At 49.5% G+C, this 22,454-nt stretch overlaps 1 protein-coding gene across 1 annotated transcript in view; it reads right to left on the bottom strand.

Moving 5' to 3' along the window:
- The window catches only part of LOC126547183 (uncharacterized), a 261,800-nt gene that overhangs the window by 145,846 nt on the left and 93,500 nt on the right, over positions 1–22,454 (bottom strand). The window contains exons 6-7 of the mRNA XM_050195066.3: positions 18,804–19,013; positions 9,270–9,383 (exon numbers count right to left, since the gene is read on the bottom strand). Of these exons, the coding sequence (XP_050051023.2) occupies positions 9,270–9,383; positions 18,804–19,013 (324 nt within the window). The remainder of the gene's footprint in view (positions 1–9,269; positions 9,384–18,803; positions 19,014–22,454) is intronic.

Genomic DNA, 22,454 nt, shown 5'->3' with positions numbered 1-22,454 from the left:
GCGGGTGCGGGACACCAAAACAAAAATGGCGGCCGGCGGAGCAAGCCGAACGCGCCGAACGCGATTTTTTTTTCTTCTCGTGAGTACATTACGTGTATTGAAACAGTTTCTTCCGTATCAGTGATGAATAATATTGTTAATATCGGCAAGTTTGCGGCAGTAACGTAGCCATGTCCACTTGGAGGGGACAGAAACAGGTGGGCGCGCTTAGCTGCCAGTGACATAGAAATGCATGGCCGACGTGCTGCGGAAACTGCGGCATCTGTCTTCACTACTATCCCAATACGGCACGTTTCCGCTAACGGTGGGCGAATATCTTAGCTGTGTTACAAGCGTCGGCGTATGAATAGGGTACACTTTTAACGTATCAGAGTAAACGTAACTACTATCATTGCCGCGCGCGATTTGTTGCGTGCTCACGAGTGCAAAAGCAGATGAAAAGAATCGAAATGCGCCTTTATTGTTTTTGTTGACATCAACCATTATAAAGCCAACCCATAATAAAGGCGATTTTGGTTGTACCTCATTTTGTCATGGAAGTGATGAAAGTAATGAAATGAGGCATCTACTTAATGTTTGGTGCGTGCAGGCCGCTTGGCTTGTCTTGAAGAGTCGTTCGCGTAGCATTCGACAGATGGTAAACGCGATCATTATTAGCTAGACTTAGCACACGACATATCGCTGCGGCAAGTTCGGGGTGCGATCATTACGCGGGAAATAAAAAAAATCGAATTTTGACGACAAAATTTAGGGGTGCGATCATTACGCGAGTGCGATCATTATGCGAGTAGATACGGTAATTTGAATGCTATCTTTCTCTGACTCTGCTCTGCAACTTAATAACAATATGCCAGGAAATACTACACTAGTAATTTTAAACATCATCACATACATATCTTAAGATACCCGTAATTTAAGAGAAAGGAGTGTTTAAATTTATTTTTTATGTGAGCCACACTTCTTAGCACATATTGGTAACTGAAGTTCCAATTTGTACGTTCTCATTTCCTCCCTCGCCTTTTTTTTCCTCTTCTGTGCAGATATTGATTGCCTGTGCATACAAGAACTGTTGTGTCAAGACACAAGAACCTTCACGCGTCGCCTGTGGCAGCAAGCTTTTATGGGCAGCCAGTGCCCTCCTACGAAGGCTGGCCTGCTCTGGCAGCAGTGGCAAAGCGGCGGCAATCATCTTAAAGATTGATGCATGATCACCTTTGCTGCTATGTCACTCTTGTTAATTAGACTTTCTACATCTCTTCTAATTTATTAGGTAATAAAGTATGACTATGTGACATGGTGTGAAGTAGATGCCCTGCTGCATTTTCGCTTGCAGTCATCTTTGATGAATGAAAAGCTAATCATACAGCATATTTAAAAATAACAGCATATTATGATTTATCTTTCAGTTCCGGTAACATGCAACGTGCAAGGAATTCACTAATGGGTGGTATGTTGAAGAACTATAAATTATTTCTGCGTGATGCTGTGCAAGCATGTGGCGTAACCTTACAAGGGGCACCCACAAAGTAAGTTACAATTTACTTTTAAATGAGGCATGGACATCGGAAAAAGATATATTTATATTGCCAGTTAAAGTGGCCCGCAGAGTGTTTTTCCAGATGTGAACTATCCTTCATTTCTTAACAATTCAGTGCAGCACAGCGTTCTGTTTCGTTTACTGGTGTCAGGCTATTCTGCCCCTGTAGTTGAAACCAGGATGTAATTTTTGCCTGAACTGCAGCATCACTGATAAAATGTTTCCCTGCTAGAGACTATTTCAATTCGGTAGAGACCAAGCACGGCAAAGTTTTGTCAATAATGACGTGTTTCATGCAGAGATGTTCTTGTTTAGGTCAATGGGCGAACGTTGGCATGATATCAGCATATAATACAGATCTTGTTTTATTTGTAAAATAATTCTGACAGGCAGCATTCAATTGATTGGTCTAAGTAAAAAGCACACACCGATCAATGAGGCTGTACTACACTGTTCCCATGGTTCACATCTGGAAAAACTACCTGTGCATCACTCTGTTTGACAAGATAAAGTTTTTTTCTGATGTTCGTGCTTTGCTTAAAATAAATTGTAACTGTGGGCAAACCACGTTTTACTGTAACAGCTGCTGCAAAAATTTGATGAAATGTCTAATAGAAATCTTCAGTTGTTCTTGTCAAGCTGTCCATTAGCCAACTTTTAGCGTAACGTTAGCAGGGCTTACTGAAGAACTTCTAGCCGTCCATGGCTACAAAATGTCTTGATCAAGACAGATACTAGACTTTTGAATTAGTCGTTAAAGACATCTTTTAGACATCAAATAGTTGCTTCCGTGTTTCGTGGGTACGGGGTATGTGGTGGTGCCGCGAAGCCGTCTTAATTATCGGGAATCCGGAAAGTCGTTCGTTGTATGTACACTGGCAACTCCTCCAGCCGATGACAGGGCGTCAAAGACGATTCATTACGATTCCTGTCTGTTACAGTGAGACCTCGTTAAACCGTAGTTGGCCGGAGCTCGGAAAAAGTACGTACTAAACGGTAGTACTGTTTAACCGAAATAGCATGAGATCGCCCTGTAGCAAGTAGGTGACGCCCCCTCGGACATAATTTTGGTTCACCCGCCAAGCTCGGCGGCCTGCTATAGCTCGGCAGGCAACAGTGGTCACCCGTACCACAATAAACACCGACGAGCACGGCAGGTCGCCGGTCAGTAATCTTTGAGCACCACCCACGCTGAGAAGCCCTCCCTTGTTCACGACACGGGGTGGATTGTGACACTGGCGACGAAGATGGCATCCTCGTGACTTTGGCGACGAAGCTGGCGACAAGTACCTACGGAGCGTCCCACGCCGGCGCGAGCGGCGAAACACCGCCCCCCGTTGCTGTCGCCATGCCGCTGTACGGAAGGCTCGAGCCGTTCGAGGGAGATGGGTCCGCCTGGCAAATTTACGAGGAGCAAGTCCACGTGTTCTTCCGGGCAAACGACACAACCGAGGCCAAACAGCGGGACATTTTCCTGGCCAGCTGCGGGACCCGCGTCTTCAGCCTCTTGCTCGACCTTCTGAAGCCAGCCACGCCGCACGTTAAGACGCTGGGTGAGCTGCTTGCCATACTGCGCTCGCATTTTAACCCAGCACCGTCCACACTCATGGAGCGTTTCCGCTTCAACAACCGGAGCCGCCGGGAAGGAGAGACCCTCGGGCAATTCGTTGCTGCGCTACGAGGGTTAGCGAGTGCCTGCGCCTTCGGGGACCAACTGGACTCGCTGCTCCGGGACCGTTTCGTCTGCGGAATCAACAACCCCGCCATGCAGACGCGACTCCTGGAGCTTCCCGACCCGTCGCTGGACGACGCCGTAAAGGCAGCGCTGGCAATGGAAGCTGCCGCCAAGGACGCCGGCGAGATTTCCCGTGCGACTGGCTCACCGTCAACGGAAGCGGCGGTCAACAAGTTCGCGACAAAGGGCAGTACCTGCGGTCGCTGTGGTGGTGCCCACTCCCCTTCACAGTGCCAGTTCTCTCAAGCACAATGCTTTACGTGCGGGAAAACTGGGCACCTGGCACGTGTATGCCGAAGTGGGAGGACGAACAGCAAGCAGCAGCCGGATTCAAGCCCAGGTACAACACAAGCCCGCGGCCAGGGTAGCCGTCGCAAGGGTACGCGGTGGAGGCATGCGGCAGCAAGCTCAAGCTCTTCCGCGGCCAGGCTCCACGTCGTGGCCGAGGACCCGCCGATTTTCGACATGTGGCACACAGGCTTTGTACCGTCGTCTGTGCCGCCATACATGCTGACCGTCGAAATCTGCGGGCACCCCATTTCCATGGAGCTGGACACGGGGGCCAGCGTGTCTGTAATGGCCGGGAAGCTCTTCAAGCGGACTTTCCCCGGCGTGTCCGTCGAGGCTTCGGGCGTGATGCTGCGCAGCTACTCCGGGCAACTCTCCCAGGTCCAGGGTCACGCACAGGTCAGCGTTCGCTTTGGCGACAGGGAGGCAACCCTTCCCCTTTACTTAACGAAGGGGTCGTCGCCGACGCTGCTGGGCCGAAACTGGATTCGTGCATTAGGCGTTCGTCTGCCACAGTACCAGAAAGCCAGCCTGCACGTAGTGCAAGACGTTCCCAGCCTCCTGATTCAGTTCAAGTCCCTGTTCCAGCCAGGGGTGGGCACATTTGCCGGCACGACGGCTGGCATCTATGTACCTGAGGGAGCCCGGCCACGTTTTTTCAAGCCTCGCCCACTGTCGTTCGCCCTGAAGGACGGGGTTACCCAGGAGCTGCAACGGTTGCAGCGAGAGGGCATCCTGGTGCCCGTAAAGACATCTGAATGGGCCGCTCCCATCGTGCCAGTCCTCAAGCGAGATGGCAGTGTCAGAATCTGCGGGGATTTCAAAGTTACCATCAACCCCGTCGCTACCGTCGAGAAGTACCCGCTGCCCCGGATTGAAGATCTCTGGTCAGCATTGTCCGGTGGACAGAAGTTTACCAAGCTCGACCTCAGAGATGCTTACCAGCAGCTGGTGCTCCAGGATGCCTCCCGGAAGTATGTCACTATATCGACAACTTTGGGACTCTTTCAGTACACGCGCTTACCGTTTGGCGTGGCCTCAGCCCCAGCCATATTCCAGAGGGAGATGGACAACCTCTTCAGGGGCATGAGGCACGTGGCGGTGTACTTGGACGACATCCTGGTTACTGGCAGCGACGACGGGGACCACCTGCAGAACCTGCACAACGTCTTGGCACGACTACAGGACGCCGGCCTCAAGCTCAAGCTGGAAAAGTGTGTTTTCCTAGCCCCCAGCGTTGAGTACTTGGGACATATCATTTCCCAGGCAGGCCTAGCCCCGGCTCCCCGCAAAGTTGATGCGGTGCTCAAGGCACCTAAGCCCCAGAACAAGAAGGAGCTTCAGAGCTACCTGGGCCTCATCAACTTCTACAGGAGTTTTCTGCCGAACCTGTCGCAGCATCTACAGCCGCTTCATCTTCTGCTTCGAGATGGTCAGCAATGGGTCTGGAAGAAGGAGCAGGACCAGGCTTTCCAGCGCAGCAAGGAGCTAATCACCAAGGCTCCAGTGCTGGTGCATTTTGATCCTGCTAAGCCTGTAGTCCTTACCGTAGATGCGTCGCCGTACGGTGTGGGAGCCGTACGGCGACGGCTCCCACACGGCTTCATGCTGACGGCTTCATGCTGCAGAACAACGTTACAGCCAGCTGGACAAGGAAGGTTTGGCCCTCATGTTCGGTGTCGAACGCTTCCACCAGTACCTTTGGGGCCGGAAGTTCGAGGCGGTCACAGACCACAAGCCGCTGTTGGGGCTGCTGGGGCCTGACAAGGCAGTTCCTGTGCAGGCATCGCCTCGAGTAGTACGCTGGGCCTTGAGGCTGGCAGCTTACAGCTACCAGCCGGTTTACCATCCGGGAAAGGACCTGGGACCTGCTGATGCCCTGAGCCGCCTGCCCCTGCCAGAGGTGCCTGATGCTGTTCCGGAACCTGCTGAAGTGTTCATGCTGGAACACGCGTACCCGGAGGTGCTCTCCAGATCTGCAGTATCTCAAGCGACCAGCCGGGACCCAGTCCTGTCTCAGGTGGTCAAGGCGGTGTCCCGTGGAGAGGAATTGGTGCAGCAGGCCTATAGCCACAAGGCCACTGAGCTGAGCTTGCAGCAGGGCTGCCTACTGTGGGGTTCGAGGGTGGTGATCCCACAAAGTCTCCGGTCCAGGGTTCTGCAGTTGCTGCACGCGGGTCATCCAGGGATAGAGAAGACTAAGATGGTGGCCCGGTCCCATGTTTGGTGGCCTGGCCTGGACCAAGACATCGCGCATTTGGTGCAGAGCTGCCAAATCTGCCAGGAGAATCAGCGAGCCTCGCGTCGTGTGGAAATCACCCCCTGGCCGTTTCCACAGAGACCCTGGTCCCGCCTACATGTGGATTTTGGGGGACCCTTCAAGGGCCATTACTTCCTGGTGGTGGTGGACGCCTTTACAAAGTGGGTAGAGGTTATACCCGTCACCACCCCATCAGCAGGCGCGACCATTGCAGCGCTACGACAGGTCTTCGCCGCCCAGGGGTTGCCAGATGTCATCGTGTCCGACAATGGTCCTGCTTTCGCCAGCGCAGAGTACCTGGCCTGGCTGACGAAAAACGGAATCCGCCGGATGATGGTTCCACCGTACCACCCTGCTTCAAATGGTGCAGCCGAGCGGGTGGTGCAAACCATCAAAGACAAGCTCAAGAAGAGCCAGACTGGGGATTTCCGGACGCAGGTTGCTCGGATACTATTCCAGTACCGAACCACACCTCACGATGTCACTGGCCGTGCCCCCTGTGAGCTCCTGCTGGGTCGGATGGTCAAGACACCCTTGCACGTCTTGCATCCGGACCTCCGATCCACAGTGCTTTTGAAGCAGCTGAAGCAGAAGCTGGCTGCTGACCAAGGATGCCGTCCCGGGCCTTTGCCAGAGTCGGGAGCTCCAGTTTTCGCCAGGAACTTCCGTCCTGGCTCACCCTGGTCTGCCGGACAGGTGGTGTCTCCTGCCAGCGCCTCATCGCTGCTCGTCCGCATGCCAGACGGGGCCATGTGGCATAGACACGCCGACCATGTCAGACCTCGCCTCGGGACCTGGCCAGCACCCTCGACTGCCACTGAGTTCCAGCCCGCAGGAGGACTAGCGGCAGCACCAGTCGCTTCTAGCGGAGTACCACCTACCTCGGAGGCGGCAACCGTAGCCAGTGGTGCGGCACCCGTTGGACCGGTGTCTAGCTCGGCACCACTCGCAAGGCCGACCACTACGGACCCCCCGGATGGAGCAAGGCTGGCTCAGGCAGCACCCGGCGTTGCCACACCCGACCCGTCAACACCGGTGCCCAGGCGGAGTACTCGACGGCGGAGGCCACCAGACCGTTACTCGCCTGGGTAGCAGGCACCGTCGACCCAGCTAGGGTGGAGGCAGAGCCTCATAGTTTGAACTTGGACGTTTGTTTTTTATTTAACAAACAAACTGGGGGTGAGGGGTTGTAGCAAGTAGGTGACGCCCCCTCGGACATAATTTTGGTTCACCCGCCAAGCTCGGCGGCCTGCTATAGCTCGGCAGGCAACAGTGGTCACCCGTACCACAATAAACACCGACGAGCACGGCAGCTCGCCGGTCAGTAATCTTTGAGCACCACCCACGCTGAGAAGCCCTCCCTTGTTCACGACACGGGGTGGATTGTGACACGCCCACTTACCTGTAGAAAACGGAACTCAGAGAGAGTGCGATGAAAGGGGAAAAACATGCAGTATTTATTCACTTCGCGCGACATAAGTGTTATTTTCGTTTGATGCCGCGGCGGCCTAGCACGACGACAGCAGCCTCAAACTTACTCAAGCTGCGTGCCAGCTTCTCAGCCAGCCCCCCTCCTCTCGGCAAACACTCGCACGGCAGATTCCTCGTTGGCGTTACATATTCTCCGTGTACGCGCGCACTAGTGCTGCATAAGTTCCGGGGCGCCTTTTTCATTGTCGGGTGCCGGAGTTCGGAAAACTTTTGGTTTGGAATAGTTACGTTATCGCGCCCCTGTTCTCGTTGCGACGATTGCATTCACGAGGCTGACGTAACGCGCAGCTTCTGCCACTGTCGGGCCTGAATCGCCCGTGCTGTCGCTTTCCGTGTCGTCCTCATCACTGTCGCTAGTCGACACTTCGGCAACAACAGAGTCAACGATGGCGAAAAGTCGAACCTCGTAGCCGACATCTCTTTGCGGTCGCAGCAGCGCTGCCGAGCAACTTCGCATTCCAAATGCCACACACTGTAGTCAACAGCAGATCCATGTCGCGGGCCAGCGCCGACTTCTTCATGTCACGTTCGATAGCACAGACGACGTCTAATTTTTCTTCTATGCTGAGCACCCGGCGTCTTTTTTATCCGAGCTTCGGCATGACGCGAGTCCTCGCTTGCGCGACGCCATGACGCTCTCTCGCTCTCTGGAACGGCGTCGAAATGATGTTGATGCGGCTTCACGTGCAAACGCACAGGGCGCTTGGAGGCCGTTGTACCGATCTCTGAGGCTTGTTGTTCTGCCGGACCGCCCGGTGGAGACGACGCATCGCCGTGTTTGCGCGACGAAAAGTGGAAACGCTACGTTTTAACCGATGCGTACGCAATAAGCTGGTACGGTTTATGCGGATACTAAATACATTATGTTCAATGGCCGCTGAGTCGGGGAATTGACTTTACTACTTTTAAACCGAAACTACTGTTTAAGCGGGTACGGTTTAACGAGGTTTTACTGTACTCGAGCCGGCTTTACCGCGACTTTCGACCCTTTCAATAAAATTACAGCTAATTTTCCCTGATAGAGGCAGAAATTCCCTGAGTTTTCCCCGAGTTTTTCCAGACAACTCAAAATCCCTGAGAATTACTAGTTTTCCCGGTTGGTAGACACCCTGCTGATGCCAAGCATGATGCTTCCAAAGATGACCGACAGCGGTTATTTATGGCAGCGAGTCAACTCCAACATGGGGGGCCAGGGCTGGGATGATTTCTGCTGATGAAGACGCCGACATTGCGAAACTGTGCATGGACCAGGGCATCGTTTGTGAAGTGTGGGCTGAGATCGATACGGAGGACTCGGACGACTATGAAACTTCTGAGCCAGCACCCATAAGCGCGCTTGTAGTAATGGGCTAGGGCCTCAAGCAACTTATTTAAAGGGCCCCTCTTACCAGGTCTGGCCATTTTGAGCTGACAATGATAAGAGCATACAATGCGCACTAACGATAGTGTTTGCAATTTCAATCCGAATGCCGTTTTCCCTTTCCCTCACGGCGACCGCGCTCCAAGCCGGACGATGACCATACTTGTGTCCCTGTACTACCACTACTGGCACACACTAAATACTGAAGTGTAATACAACTGATCGTTGTGCTGGAAGTGGTGCTTGGGAGTTGTCAGCATGAAATCTCGCATATGCTATCTCCTACATTCCAGTCGGAAGCACTGCCTTTTCCTTCTTTTACTTCCACTCCCATTCCTGAAACTCAGTTATGAAGCAGCACAACAAATGGTAAAAAACATTCACATCAACTATGTTTCAGTGCAAACATAAATGCAAGAGATGCTGTTCCTTTCTATTACCATAAGTATAGAACTGCAACAGTCATGAATTGAACTGATGACCTGATGCTCAGTAGCAGAACACTCTACAGAGACACAAAGTGCCTTTTCTGCTTTTGTGAAGCACAGCTGCAAAATTGACAAGCTACGTGGTAAAAATATTGTAAAAGATAGCTTACTTTTGTAAACAGCGTCGAGAAGGACAGTGCCACTTTGGTTCGCAATGCTCAGGTCCAGGGTGAGATCAAGTTGGATAGATTCAGCGATGAAGTCGAACCGAGGCGATTCTCCAGCTGTGGAATGGAGGGTGATGAAAATTTATTGGATTAATAAAAAAAGAAAAAAAAAAAAAAACTGACATAAATGTTAAAGCTGCCTAGCACTTAATGCACAATGAAGTATTAGCCGAAAAAAAAAAAAAATTGCCTTGGCAGGTATACTTTCTTGGGCGAGTTATGTCTACTATTCAATTCCCACTAAACTACTTGAAGTGAAGAACAGAAGAAAAAGAACTTTTATTTATTTGGTGCAGCCATAGCAAATAAATTTCTACTCCAAAATTTGTATACTTTACGCAGAGCAATGCCTGCACTTTTCAATTTTACCCTAAATTAATAACAGCTGTGCAGCCCAATAATTCTTAGGCCATTCTCACATAGAAAATAAAGGATAACAAAACCAAAACATTATTAATATATTGTGTAAGCAAACTGTTCCTACGTGCTCTAAGAATCTAGAATTTTATGGGATTATCAAATGGAGATATATCACTCTTGTAATCTGCTCACCCCTTTGCACCAGCCCCTTAAAGCCATGCAGCAGCTGGATTTAAAATCCAATCAACACAAGTAGATCTGCACAAGGAAATCAGGTTTCCCTTCACAAATGTCTGCTTGCTATATACTGTAAAACAGCAAACAATTTCTACAGACTTGTATGTTGTTTTTCCATTTCAAAGTTGTCCATAACGTTTCACATCAACAATGCCGCCCATAAAGATTAACTAAGTTTCAAATATATTTCTTGCATATATCATTTACAAATAAGAAATTAAGCATGTGGCAAGTGACACATGCGAAACGTAGAGAGAAATGAATAAAACATAGGTATGACAGCTGTTAGGACAAGAGGCCAGGACAAAGCTCGAGTCCTGCTCAAAATGGCAGCAAGTGATGGTACTACTATGGTCATCCGTTTTCTACTTCATTGAAAAAGCCACAGCAGGTTGCGGAGTCTCAAAACTATTCTTGGACTGAGCACTGAATTTGATGCAAAAGAAAAAAAGTCGCAGTTTCGCCCAAAAGGTAAAGCATTGACAGGAATAGTAAGGTATAGCAATGTATAGCAATGTACATCTGTCATGGTTGACGCATTGGTCATTGCTGTCGGGCGCAGCCTTACAGCACTTCGTTGATGGTGCTTGGCAGCCCATCGCCTTCTTTTTGAAGAAGCTTGTGCCCCCTGAGCGCTGCTACAGCATGTTCCCTCAAAAGCTGCTCGCCATCTATTTGGCTGTGAAGCACTTTCAACAGTTTCTTGAGGGACGCTCCTTCCATGTCCTTAACAACCATAAACCACCGATTTCTGCATTAGCGTCCAGTAGCACCTCCTAGAAACCCTACGAAATCAGACAGCTTGCCTAATTTTTTATACACTAGCAACATTCATCACATCAATGGAAAATCCAATGCCGTCACCGACGCACTTTCTCGCGCTGCCATCTATGCAACAGACCATGGCTGACTGGTCATTGACTTCACGGCAATGGCTGCCACCCAGAGTGTCTATGCCCAGCTATAGCTGCTTTGCACAAGTATTACAGTCGAGTCCACTTATAACAATGTTCAAGTGCCATGGAAATTTCATTGTTATAACCGATAATTGTTATAAACGGGTTGCACGAAAAAAAGCATAACAACTGCAAAGAGGGATCACAGACGGCAAGTGACATGCCAGCTGCACACTTTTTCACCACCTCTATGCTCTCTCAAGATGTTTCGCTTCGTTTCAAAAGATATTGTCGCTCGCTTTCTCTTCTGCGGCAGTTGATCCAGTTGAGCCACGTTGGCCGCGCTTCCTGAAGAAGAATCCTCCATCGTTGAACTCTGGGGGGGATCCGATGGGCTTGCAGAACCAGTAGGACCAAGAATGGTGATGGCAGATGACGAAAACCTCGCTAGCAACGCACATGCTTTGACACTGTACGCTGCCTTCGGAACACGTCCAACTGGTGAAGCAGGAACCAAGGAGAATGGGAAAGATGGGGCAGTCCACACTCAACTGCCGTGACGCGTTTTCAACGAGCGGCACGCCCTCAGAATGGACTGCTCCCCGCGCGCCGATACAAAAGCAACAAAAGAAATGCCTTCCTTCCCTCTCCCACTCTGCCCAGAGGAAAGCGTCCGTCTTTTCTCCTGCTTCTCCTGCTCACCCCATTCTCCTCGCATGCGTCGTCACGTGAGCTTTTCACCGCCCCTGTGCGGGCGGCTCCGCATACACGCGCGCGCTTTTGGCGGAGTAGTTTGGCCGGCGTGGTTGCTGCGTTTGCGCGTCTTTTTTCTGTGAGGGTTGGCTCCAAATGACTACATTTAATTGTTATAACCGACAATCTAGTATGACAGCATTGTTATAAGCGGTTTATTTTACCATAGAACACAGTGCAAAGGTGACTGTGCCGCGGTTGTCCATTGCTATATCCGATATATTGTTAAAAGCGGTATTGTTATAAGTGGGTTTGACTGTACTTGCCTGGTGTTTTAAGATATCTTGCTTCCTCACTGCAATGTGCCCCTCGTTTATGATACGTCAACCGCACGTACTCATCTTTACGTGCCTCGCCCATATTGCCGGGCCGTCTTTGAGGGCCTCTATTCTTTGACTCATCCTGGCATTTGCGCAACACAGCGACTCATCACTTCTCGTTGTGTGGCCCAGTATCAACGTAGATGTTCGTTGCTGGTCACGCGCATGCCTCAACTGCCAATGGTCTGAAGTGCATCGCTACACTGCAACTCCTCTTGGCACATTCCCGTCCCCGTACGCCTGCCTCAGCCATCTGCACGTCAATATTGTTGGCCCCCTTCCTCCCTGCGGGAACCATCGCTACCTGTTAACCTACACTGACAGATTCACCAGATGGCCTGAAGCGATGCCCCTTCTGGACATAATGGCAGAGTCGATAGCTCGAGCACTCATCACGCTCTGGATTAGCCGCTACAGAGTCCCTTCCACCATTGAGATTGACCGTGGTTGCTAATTCGACTTAACATCGTTCGCCAATCTATCTTGGCTACTCGGCGTCAAGTACATCACCACTCATAGAATGGGATCATAGATCGTTTTCACCGCCAACTGAAGACTTCACTCATCGCTTCGAATTTTCCTTCATTCCTCGCTGCGCCAATATACGGCAGCCTCCCCTCGACCTTTTCTCAGGCCTCAAGACACCTAATACACCTATGGCCTGGAACGACACCGCTAACTGCGCATTTAGAGGCATCAAAAAAGCAATTGCCAGTGCGACGCTCCTCCTCCGCCCTAAATTGGCGACTCCAAACTTCGTGTCATCGCCCTCAGCTCCGGGTGCATCAGCCGCTTCGCTGGGCCTACCTCCACAAGGAGCTTGAGCCCCGCTGTCTTCGCAGTCCGCCTACTGCACAGTCAGTCACGGCTTCGGATTCTCTTGATCAAGTACTGCTGTCAACACCACTACCCCGTGATCCTGAGGTCTCTGCTCTCAACCTCCCAGTGTTGTGGCGGACGGACTCGAACTCTCATTTCTTACCATCGAATCCGTGTTCCGTCACCACCACCTCAGTTCGCAGATGACCATGTTCGACCAGGTCGTTGGAGCGCTTCCACCTACTACTGCTGAGACTGTTCGCAACAGTAGACAGCTACACCAAGTAAGGTTCATAGTTTTATTGGCCGTATAAATTGCAGTAAACATTCACTTACTAATTGAATTGATGAGCATGGTGTCACGCATGCACAGGCAAGCATGAACATAACTCACTAAATGACCACAAACACTTGCTGACCCAACGCTTGCATGATGAAGAATGCCGGTCATGGGGAGCAAATGCTTCGAACACCAGGCATGCAGGAAGACAGAGCACGTCAAGTGACTAGCCTTCTCGGCTCACTCAACCTTAGCATCCATGGCAAGTTACCTTGAAAATATGACGCATGGCCTGTATACGCATTCAGCTGCACAAGCAGACATGTGCAGTCATAGCCGGGGTAGAAGACGAGACATGCGCTAACCTGGCCCTCCCCACCTAGCGCACGCTTGATTACTTTATCATGCGCTCACCTCCCTACAGCTAGGGTAGTTTTTATAACGCGACCACCAACATCGGGCATGCCTGGGAACATGGCACATCAAGCCACTTTCCTTTCCTGCTCACCCTCGTACCAACAGCACATGGCGCACAGGGCGCAATCTTATTGCATTTGGACTTCATATGGAACCTCTTTGTGTCACGCCTGATGGTTCTGTCCTCGATATGGTGCATGATTTGTTCTGGTACTCATTTCTACGTGGTTGTTCCCTTGCGCAAAGTGTACAAACCAAATCTCTAACTGATCGCACCAACTCTAGTTGACAGGCGCGTTTGCTGAAGCTACTAGGTGGCATAGCTTTCCTGATTCGTTAGCGATTGCACCTGAAAAAGGCTTCATCGGTGGCTGTGGCAGCTAGATACGCCAGTAAGCAGCTGGATACATCCCCACGCATACGTGGCTCACGGCCCTTGGGTGAGCATGGAGACCCATTCCGGCATATTTTCAGCCGCTGCTGGAAATTAGCATTTCACTAGCATGGGGATGCTTTTGCTTTTCCTTGTTGCCTCTTATAACTTCTTTTGATGGCCACTAATGCACGTGTCACTCACTACCCACTTGCCTGAATTAAGTGTCATTCATGTGGCTTGTCGAAGCGCGAGTAGATGGGCTTTAAACATCATTATGGCCAGCAGCGTGGTTTAATATCCCATTAGAAGTGTACCATTTCTAGCTATGTGACTGAAGCAGTGGCATGGAGCAGAAGGCTATACTAGTCCAGGTGCAACCAAATTAGTATGGGTCATTAAGCTTCAATAAAGAGATTCCCTCACCATAACAGGAATTGGCCTCCCTGGTGCAGTATTCGGCCACTATCTCCCCATGACCAGGAAATTGGAGTTGTAGTCTATGCTACGCATGTTCTCGGCGTATTAAAGTTACTATTGCTCCTGCCACCAGACCTGTGTTTAAAAAATATACCTGGTTTGAAATACTCTGGCCCTGCTTTGTGTGCGCTTCTAAAATGTACGATTTACTATTTCACAAAGTGCACACTGCACTGCGGAATTAAAAATTATATTAGAACCATCTTGGACCGATGCATTCGTATTGTCTGGGGAAACCCCAGACGGGCATTGCTGCTGCGAGCAGCGCCGCAACACCCCATCGTGAACTGCAGAAGGCCTACAGGCACAAAGGAGGTTCTTCCCTGAATTTGCATACAATTTTCATCTAATATGTTCACTTGCATCTTCCACAGACCCAACACATACATTGATTCTCGAAACACTGCGAAAATAAGGGACATGAAGAATAATAAAAAAAAAAAGCAGTACCTTTTTCTTTTAGAACGCAGCTCTCAGACGCCCGTTCCTGCAGCGAGCGTCAGATGCTTAACCAAGCGAATCAGCAAAGCGAAAGATGAAAGACGCGAGCTGCGAGCGGCGGAGACCAATGAAAGTGGCCCCTTCAGTGGGCTTCTTCGATTTTCCACTCCTGGCTACCCATGGGCTGCCAAAGCCAGCCAGAGCATCTTAGTTTTTCTCGGGTTGCTCCGCCAACCGCGCCATGCAGTTCCGCCGGGCATTCATTTTGCTTGGGCTGAACGGTTCTCGCTACGCGTGGGCTGCCAGAACCTGCCAGGATGATTTTGGTCTGGCTGCCCTCTGGAAGTTCTCTGGCTAGCAGCCGACTAAAAGCTCCACGGATTGCAACGCAGGCGCTTAAATACTTAAATTTACCTCGCTTAGCCAACTGTCTAGGTCATTTTCGGATTTCCTTACTTCTAACGTTATCTTTTTAGGTGCTAATGCACCGTTCCGCATTGCGAAGCAGTTTCATAAGAGCAGTGGTGAACCGTTTGAAGCTTTTGTGTGTGTATGTGTGCATGTCCCCAAGGGTTCTTCGCGGCAGTGATGAGCGCGCCGCACTCTCATGCGTGCATGTTATCTGCATCGTGTACCCCGCAAGTTGTAGACACTCCTTCACACATGCTGCGGTACATTTTCGGTTTGTCTTTCTCTGGTGGTGTTCCTTTTCACATATCTTGCGTATGTATGTGGAGATATCTCCTTTTTCTGCAGTCGAAGGCGTTGCAGCTAGCCCGTGTTCGCTCCGTCTCTTCGTCGTATGCTTGGGTGGCAGCTCGAAACTGATATGCGTCCGAACTGCGGGCTGTTGATGTGAGAATGCACTGGTTGAGTAATAGGCACACATACATTAGACATACGTACATTGGCTTCTTGCTCTCGTGATCGCGACCAATGTTGTTTTTTGTGTGAAACTTTTCGCTGGTCACACGCGGCGTGCATTTTCATGCGCCAGGCATGTCCCCAGCTCCTTAGGGTCAAAATTAAAAACACCATCAGCCACGACAAACTCTTTGAAACCGAATCCCAAGCAGGTCGGCACGAAATTTTGTGCATATAAGACGTACCCAATATCCTGCTTTTTCATGTTTTGTGAAGTGATCACACAACGCCAACTCATCAATGTCGCCGGTGGGCGACGTGATCGCTGCGAGCGGGGATCCTCAAGCTATCGCTTTCAAGGATACAATCACTTACGCACGATTTCGCGTCTTGTCATCGGACACGCCGGAGGCCATCTGTTGCGCAGCACAAGGTGAGGATGGCCCAGTGCGCGTCCTGTGCCGAGTCACGCGTAATTGCGTGAAGGTGATCAAATCCCTGAATGCAACTATATATTTTCAAGCTGGCAACACATAAATGGGCCAATTACGCCGGGCATGCGCCGGCCTCACTGGGCGCTGCCATGCTGGTAGCATGTTTACATTTGGCCAGCTGTCCCGGCGTTCGATTTTGCAAACTTTGGGCAGGTCTGGGTTGTCTTGGGATGCAAGCCCATGTGACTTCCTATCAGGACCGGAACAAGCTGGCTGCCATCAGGCTGCCAGTGGGCTGCCAGAACTCTGACAATCGAAGAGGCCCAGTGATGTGCACAGGAAACTGGTGTCATGCAGACCTACCTAATTGCTCAATGCGTACTTTTATCTAGTCTCAGCCCGACCAATCGTTTTGTACTAGCTGCCACTCACACTTGTTTGATTAGCTTGGTCTCATTCGCGCTTGTTTCGATTGTCATGGTTTGCGATTGTTTTGTAATCTGATCGTATGTGCAATGCGAATTGTTCTCAATTCCTTTGCCTCAATACATCGCAAAACGAAAACAGGTATAGAGCTAGCTGCGCTCAAATGTTGCATTAGGGAGTATCTTAATCGTCGGTGAATTTTATACTTAGATTCAAGTTAGCATATTGAAAAGAGCCCACAGAACAAGAAATGAACTGCAGTAGTATTGAAACATCCAATCTTTTCATGCTCTTCTGAGCAAAAAAACCAACACAATATCCCTCAACTTTCAATACATTCTTCCAATATTTTCCTATTGGCATCATCAACACACAGGAACACGCATGCACATTCCAAAAAAATTACCGACGATTACGTTACTTCCTAATGCGAAATTTGAGCGCAGCAAATAAGCTGTTTCACCTTTTCGATAGATTGAGGCAAAGAAATCGAGCAACACATGTATGCGCTATCACAGAATTTTTTTGTTGCATTTGTTGCACCCTGACTGTTTGCGACCCTTTGTTTGCGTTTGGCCTCGGCCTCGGCCGCGCGAACGGTAGAGTCTTCTCTGCGACGGCGATGAGCTTCTGCTTCAGCCTCGCTTACTGCTGGTTGCTCTCGACGGCGGCGATGAGCCTCCGCTTCGGCGGTGCGAACGGCAGGGTCTTCTCGGCGGCGGCGATGAGCTTCTGCTTCAGCCTCGCTTACTGCTGGTTGCTCTCGACGGCGGCGATGAGCCTCCGCTTCGGCGGCGCGAACGGCAGGGTCTTCTCGGCGGCGGTGCTTAGCCTCTGCTTCGGCAACGCGTACTCCTGGATCATCTCGACGGCGGCGACGGTAAGCTTCTGCTTCGGCGGCACGCACCTCTGGATTCTGACGGCGACGGCGCTGGGCCTCTGCTCTGGCAGCTCGTTTAGCAGCAGCAGCAGCAGCAGCAGCAGCAGACGGAGGACTTCCATCGGTCGTCTCGCTCATGGCTCAGAAAGAACTGGCAGATAATTTCGCAGTGGCGAACGGCAGCGGCAATTTCGGCTCGGGCGGTGCACATATACAGATCCGCCGCCACCGATCTGGCTCTCTGATTGCCACCGCACAGGGCGAACGGCAGCGGCAATTTCGGCTCGGGCGGTGCACATATACAGATCCGCCGCCACCGATCTGGCTCTCTGATTGCCACCACACAGGGGTTGCATTGGAGGAGGAGCGAAGAAAGGAATTAAGTTCGAGCCGGCGCTTTGACAACCGGAGACTCGCAGGAAGAGGGGGGAGGGGGGCGGCGTGTACACCCAGCGGCAAACGATGGGGGCAGAAGCGCGCGCAGCAAGCGGACAACACGATAAAGGGAGGAGGGAAGAGATAGCAGCGACTGACTGATGCCGCTGACGCCGATAGTGAGTCAACCCCAGCTGCGGAGTTGGTTTCAGGGACAACGCCGCCGATGCCGACACAAACAATATGATACCCTCGCTTCCGCAGCGCTAAGAACCAGGTCTAGCCGTGGGAAGGTGGTCACGTATTCGTCGACGTGCCGGGGCCTACGTGAAATAACCGGCGCGTCGGCAACTGAAGAGCACCCTATCCGCCACACAAGAACAGGGGGGGGGACCCTTTCCTCCTCTTTCTGCATGGCGGCGACGGTGTTCTATGCAGTCACGTTATCTTGACTCTCTAGCGGCGTCAGCGGCATCCAGCGGTATCAGTCGGTCACTGCTAGCGCTGGGGGGATGAAAGGGGGGCGGAGCTGGTTACGAGGCCGACGACAACGCCGACGACGACGCGAAACCCAGGAACGGACGCCAAAGAGCTGCGCTCTAAAATGTACAAACCAGCCAGACATTACAGACAATGCCTGACTGGCCTTTACTTTCTGTAGGCCAAAGGTAATGTATAACATGGGTGCCCACCTAAAAGCATTTGCATGAAATATTTTGCCCTTAGGTATACATACCCATCATCAAAGACTTTGTGCAAGTAGAAATTAACAGCCTCGCAGTATTCAATTAAGGAGTGAAACTTGCACTACTTTTTAATTTTATCATTTGACAACCTACTGTGCAGCAATGTAATGTCACTAAAACAAAGCTTTAAATTTTAACCATGCACAGATTTACTCAGTTGTTCATGCAATTAGGCCAAATTACTGAAAAAATGGCTTTGCCAATCTGTTTATCAAAATCAGCATTTTCCCAGATAAATCCATATTCGCAATAATTTCATCAGCTGCTGCTTCTAGGCATTTTCCAGTGGCTTTAACCGAAAACAGAGAACCGTAATTATAATAATCTACTGTACGTGCTAACATGCAATGCACTTGCAGTTTTTCTATAGATATACCTTTCAAAATTGCAGGAAACATAGCTGGTTTCCCAGTTATGTTGATGGTGCTCCTTCCCTTGAGGTTGACAGAGTCCAGTGATGCATATACATTATGTTCTTTCGAATCTGAAGCATGGATTGTGATGTGGCATACCACAACCCCACTGCCATTGACATAAGGAGGAAAATGGTACACAGGGGTGCTTGATGATATATTGGCATTGCAACCTAGAAATAAAATCAGTGAGGTCAATATTTTATATTTGATATGGTAAAGAAAAAAAAATGAGGTTAAAACCTCAAAGCCTAATATAATGAATTATTCAATCACATTTTCCGTAATCGAAACTGCTCTACTATAAAAGCAAAAAATGTGAGCCTCGACACGTGTTGTTTATTTGTGCAAAAATCCTTGTTATAGAAAAGAATCTGTGAGCTTTCCAATTAAATAATTACAGGGTACAACTTCAGCATATTTTGCTCTTGCACAATGAGTGCACAATATGAAATGAGACAAATGAACTTTGTGTCACAAATGAGTGTTAAAAATTAACAGAAACAATATTAAATACAGCAGCCTTTTGTGTTTATCCAGAGTGTCTACCAAGTTGACATTTCCAAATTCCCTGAGTTATCCAGTTTTTCCCTGAGTGCCTTTGCAAAATTCCCTCAGTGACAGAGAACTTTGTTTTATGCCAAGACGTGCTGACACCATGTCGCTTGATGCTGTCACTATAAAGTAAGCATGTTAAAAAATGACTTAATCTAGTTTGAATAGCAAGGCGTAGTGCTTCTTCAAAAATAATATAGAAAGGAGGAGTTAGTAAAATGCACAGCAAATAAAATATTTTCGAAAAAAATGGTAAAGCCCATTGTAAATCGAGTCGAACATTTTCAAATACGCCTAAAAAGAGATGCATACAGAAGTAAATATTTTCGAATATGAGCTACATTTATCAACTGATAGCAAGCTCATTGGCATGAGGCCCGAACTTTGTCACAAGTGAGATTCTCTCGTAGCAGGTGGAAAGTCAACCTCAACTGTCCTGAAATGCCCTCAGCCTGCACCTAATGCCTCAGTGTTGAATTTCACTGCTTTACTGCATATAGGCATCAACTAACACTTAATTTTTTGAGCTCAAGCTCCTTCAAAGAAGCAGCGGCACACTTGAATGCATGTCTCTTACTGCCCTTGAAAATTGTAACAGTGCTAACACATGCATCCACAAAGTAACAAGGACGAGACACAAGCGCAAGTTTCAAGTCAAGTATGCACCAACTCGCCCAGAAAGAAGTTTTAATGAAGTACCCTACTGCCCTTATGGGCTCAAATTGCCGCAGGCACATCCGAAAGAGCTCTGAAGTCCTGCCAGTACACTTATACGGCATATCGGTGCTCATATTGTGACAGGAGATGGCGGGTACACGCGTGTATAAGGAATTCGTACTGGGTCCCGTGACAATTGTCCCTTCTCACAATTGTTATGCTTCACCGCAATACTTCGCGCATGCTTCACCGTGTAGCACTAGTGTATTGAGACGAAGCTTACTTCTTAAAATCGGCATACTACAATGCAGGGTTGCCAGATCGCTCCAACCACAGGTAGCCAAATTGGCCTTCGCAGTAGCCAAAAGCGAAACATTTGGGTAGCCCAAACGTAGCCAAAAAGCTTTGTCTCTTTGTGAAGTCATTTCTTAAGCATACTGAATTAATTTTCGGCAAGAATACCCACACATTAGTTTTTCCACGCATGACCACGCATGACTGCCACGCGCATCGTCACAGATGCCATGTGGCATGAAAAACAGATGCTGCAGAAGTGCAAGAAGTGCAGAAACACAGACATGCAGGCAAATTCATGATGGGGCGAATGCGGTCTTCATTGCAAATGCATTGTTTTATTTTTCCCAGAGCACCAAGAAATCACGAAAAGAACACAAGAATAGCACCGCGCAACAAACACGCTAAGCTATGGCATGCATTCAGGCGTTCGGTATTATTACTTACAGCTCACGATAATTTTGATTAACACCACACAATGCACTAAACGGAAAATTACAAGAAACTTCAAGACAAAGTGTTACACAATAGATGGCGGTTGGTACAAAATCTAGTACGATATATAGACATAAAAAGTATGCTATGATTAAGCATCACCAGCTTATTGAGAAGTGGAACTGCTTGGTCCGTAGAAAATGTCAGAGCTGAAACGGGACAAAAATTCTTGGCCTAGTTTGAAATCCTTGCAGCAGCCTCCATTCTTGGCCAGGCCAAACTTCACGTAGAGGAGCGCTACCAATGTCTCGTTCGGCATGCTATTTCAAAGGTCCGTTTTAATGAGCGAGACCTGGCTCAACACTCGTTCAACGGCGGCATTTGATAAGGGTAGCGATAGCACAGACTGGAGGGGGGTTTGGAGTTGTATAGGGAACGGATGGCTGTGGTGGCTGTGGGGCAACGGAAGAGGATATGTTCTATGTTGGCAGTGGAGCAGGGGCAATTTCTGCAGGAAGGGTCCGAGCGAATTGCCACGTAGGCGCCATTCGGCAGGCAGAAAATTCGGCATATTTCGCTTAGGTTCAGCTCGGTGTTCTCCTTCTGTTCTGGTGCCGAGGTCACCCGCGGCGCACCGTCAACGGGAGCTAAATGCATCTCATGCTTTTAGCTCCCGCTTGATCAAAGCTCACATGTGGAGACAGCAACAGTCTATGTTGGTGGCGCGCGCGCGGAGGTAGCATTAGTTCACGGATGGAGACGTGTTTCCTGAGGCCAGCTTTTTTAATTAAGTTTATCAAAAGGCCACGATCCTTGACCTTTTGACATGCATATGTGTTCTGTAACATAAAATTTGCAAATTTTGATCTTACAGCAGACGTGCTCAATTTCTGTAACCTGCTGTTGTCTGCATTTTGATTCCAGCGTGCTTTTCTTTTGTGCTGAACTATTTTTACTTTTTTTTTTTACACAGGAAAAAGGTGCAGCCCGAAAATCGCCATATAGCCAAAAAGAAAATTCTGACGCCAACTCGAACAAAAAGTAGCCCAATTTGGCTATTAATAGCCCAATCTGGCAACCCTGCAGAACAATGCGTTGTGCTTTCCGGGCTTTGAAGTCAAGTGGCGAGGATCACAAAGGCCGAGTCAGCACCATTGCCAACAGCGGCGAATTGCTAACAGTAGCAAACGTCAAAGTAGCTAGGTCTAGTGTTGCCGCGGTGGTGGCTACAGCTGCCAGCGGATCTGCGTGCGAGAGCACCGGTTCAAGGTGGCGAGATAATCAAAATGGCAGCGGCGGTGGCTTTGATTAATGCTGCTTCAGAACTGCGGTCCCGGAAACGTCTGGAAAAATGGACGGCGAAGGGCTCTTGCATCCGAAATTTTATAGGTTTTTATACACTGACTCTATGGGAACGTGGTGGTGACGCGAAGCCGTCCGAATTATTGGGCATATCCTAAAAATAGGACGTCCGGAAAATCGGTCGTTGACTGTACAGTGGCAACTCCTCCAGCCGACAATGTGGTGTCAAAGACGATTTGTTACAATTCTTCTTTGTTACTCGAGCCCGCATTAGCGCGACTTTCGCGCCCTTTCAAAAAAATTACACCTAATTTTCCCTGATAGAAGCACAAATTCTTCGAGTTTCCCCGAGTGTTTCCAGACTATTCAAC

The sequence above is a fragment of the Dermacentor andersoni genome, chromosome 1 (assembly GCF_023375885.2).
Source record: "Dermacentor andersoni chromosome 1, qqDerAnde1_hic_scaffold, whole genome shotgun sequence".
Taxonomy (NCBI): Eukaryota; Metazoa; Arthropoda; class Arachnida; order Ixodida; family Ixodidae; genus Dermacentor; species Dermacentor andersoni.
This window is presented reverse-complemented; position numbering and strand designations above follow the sequence as displayed.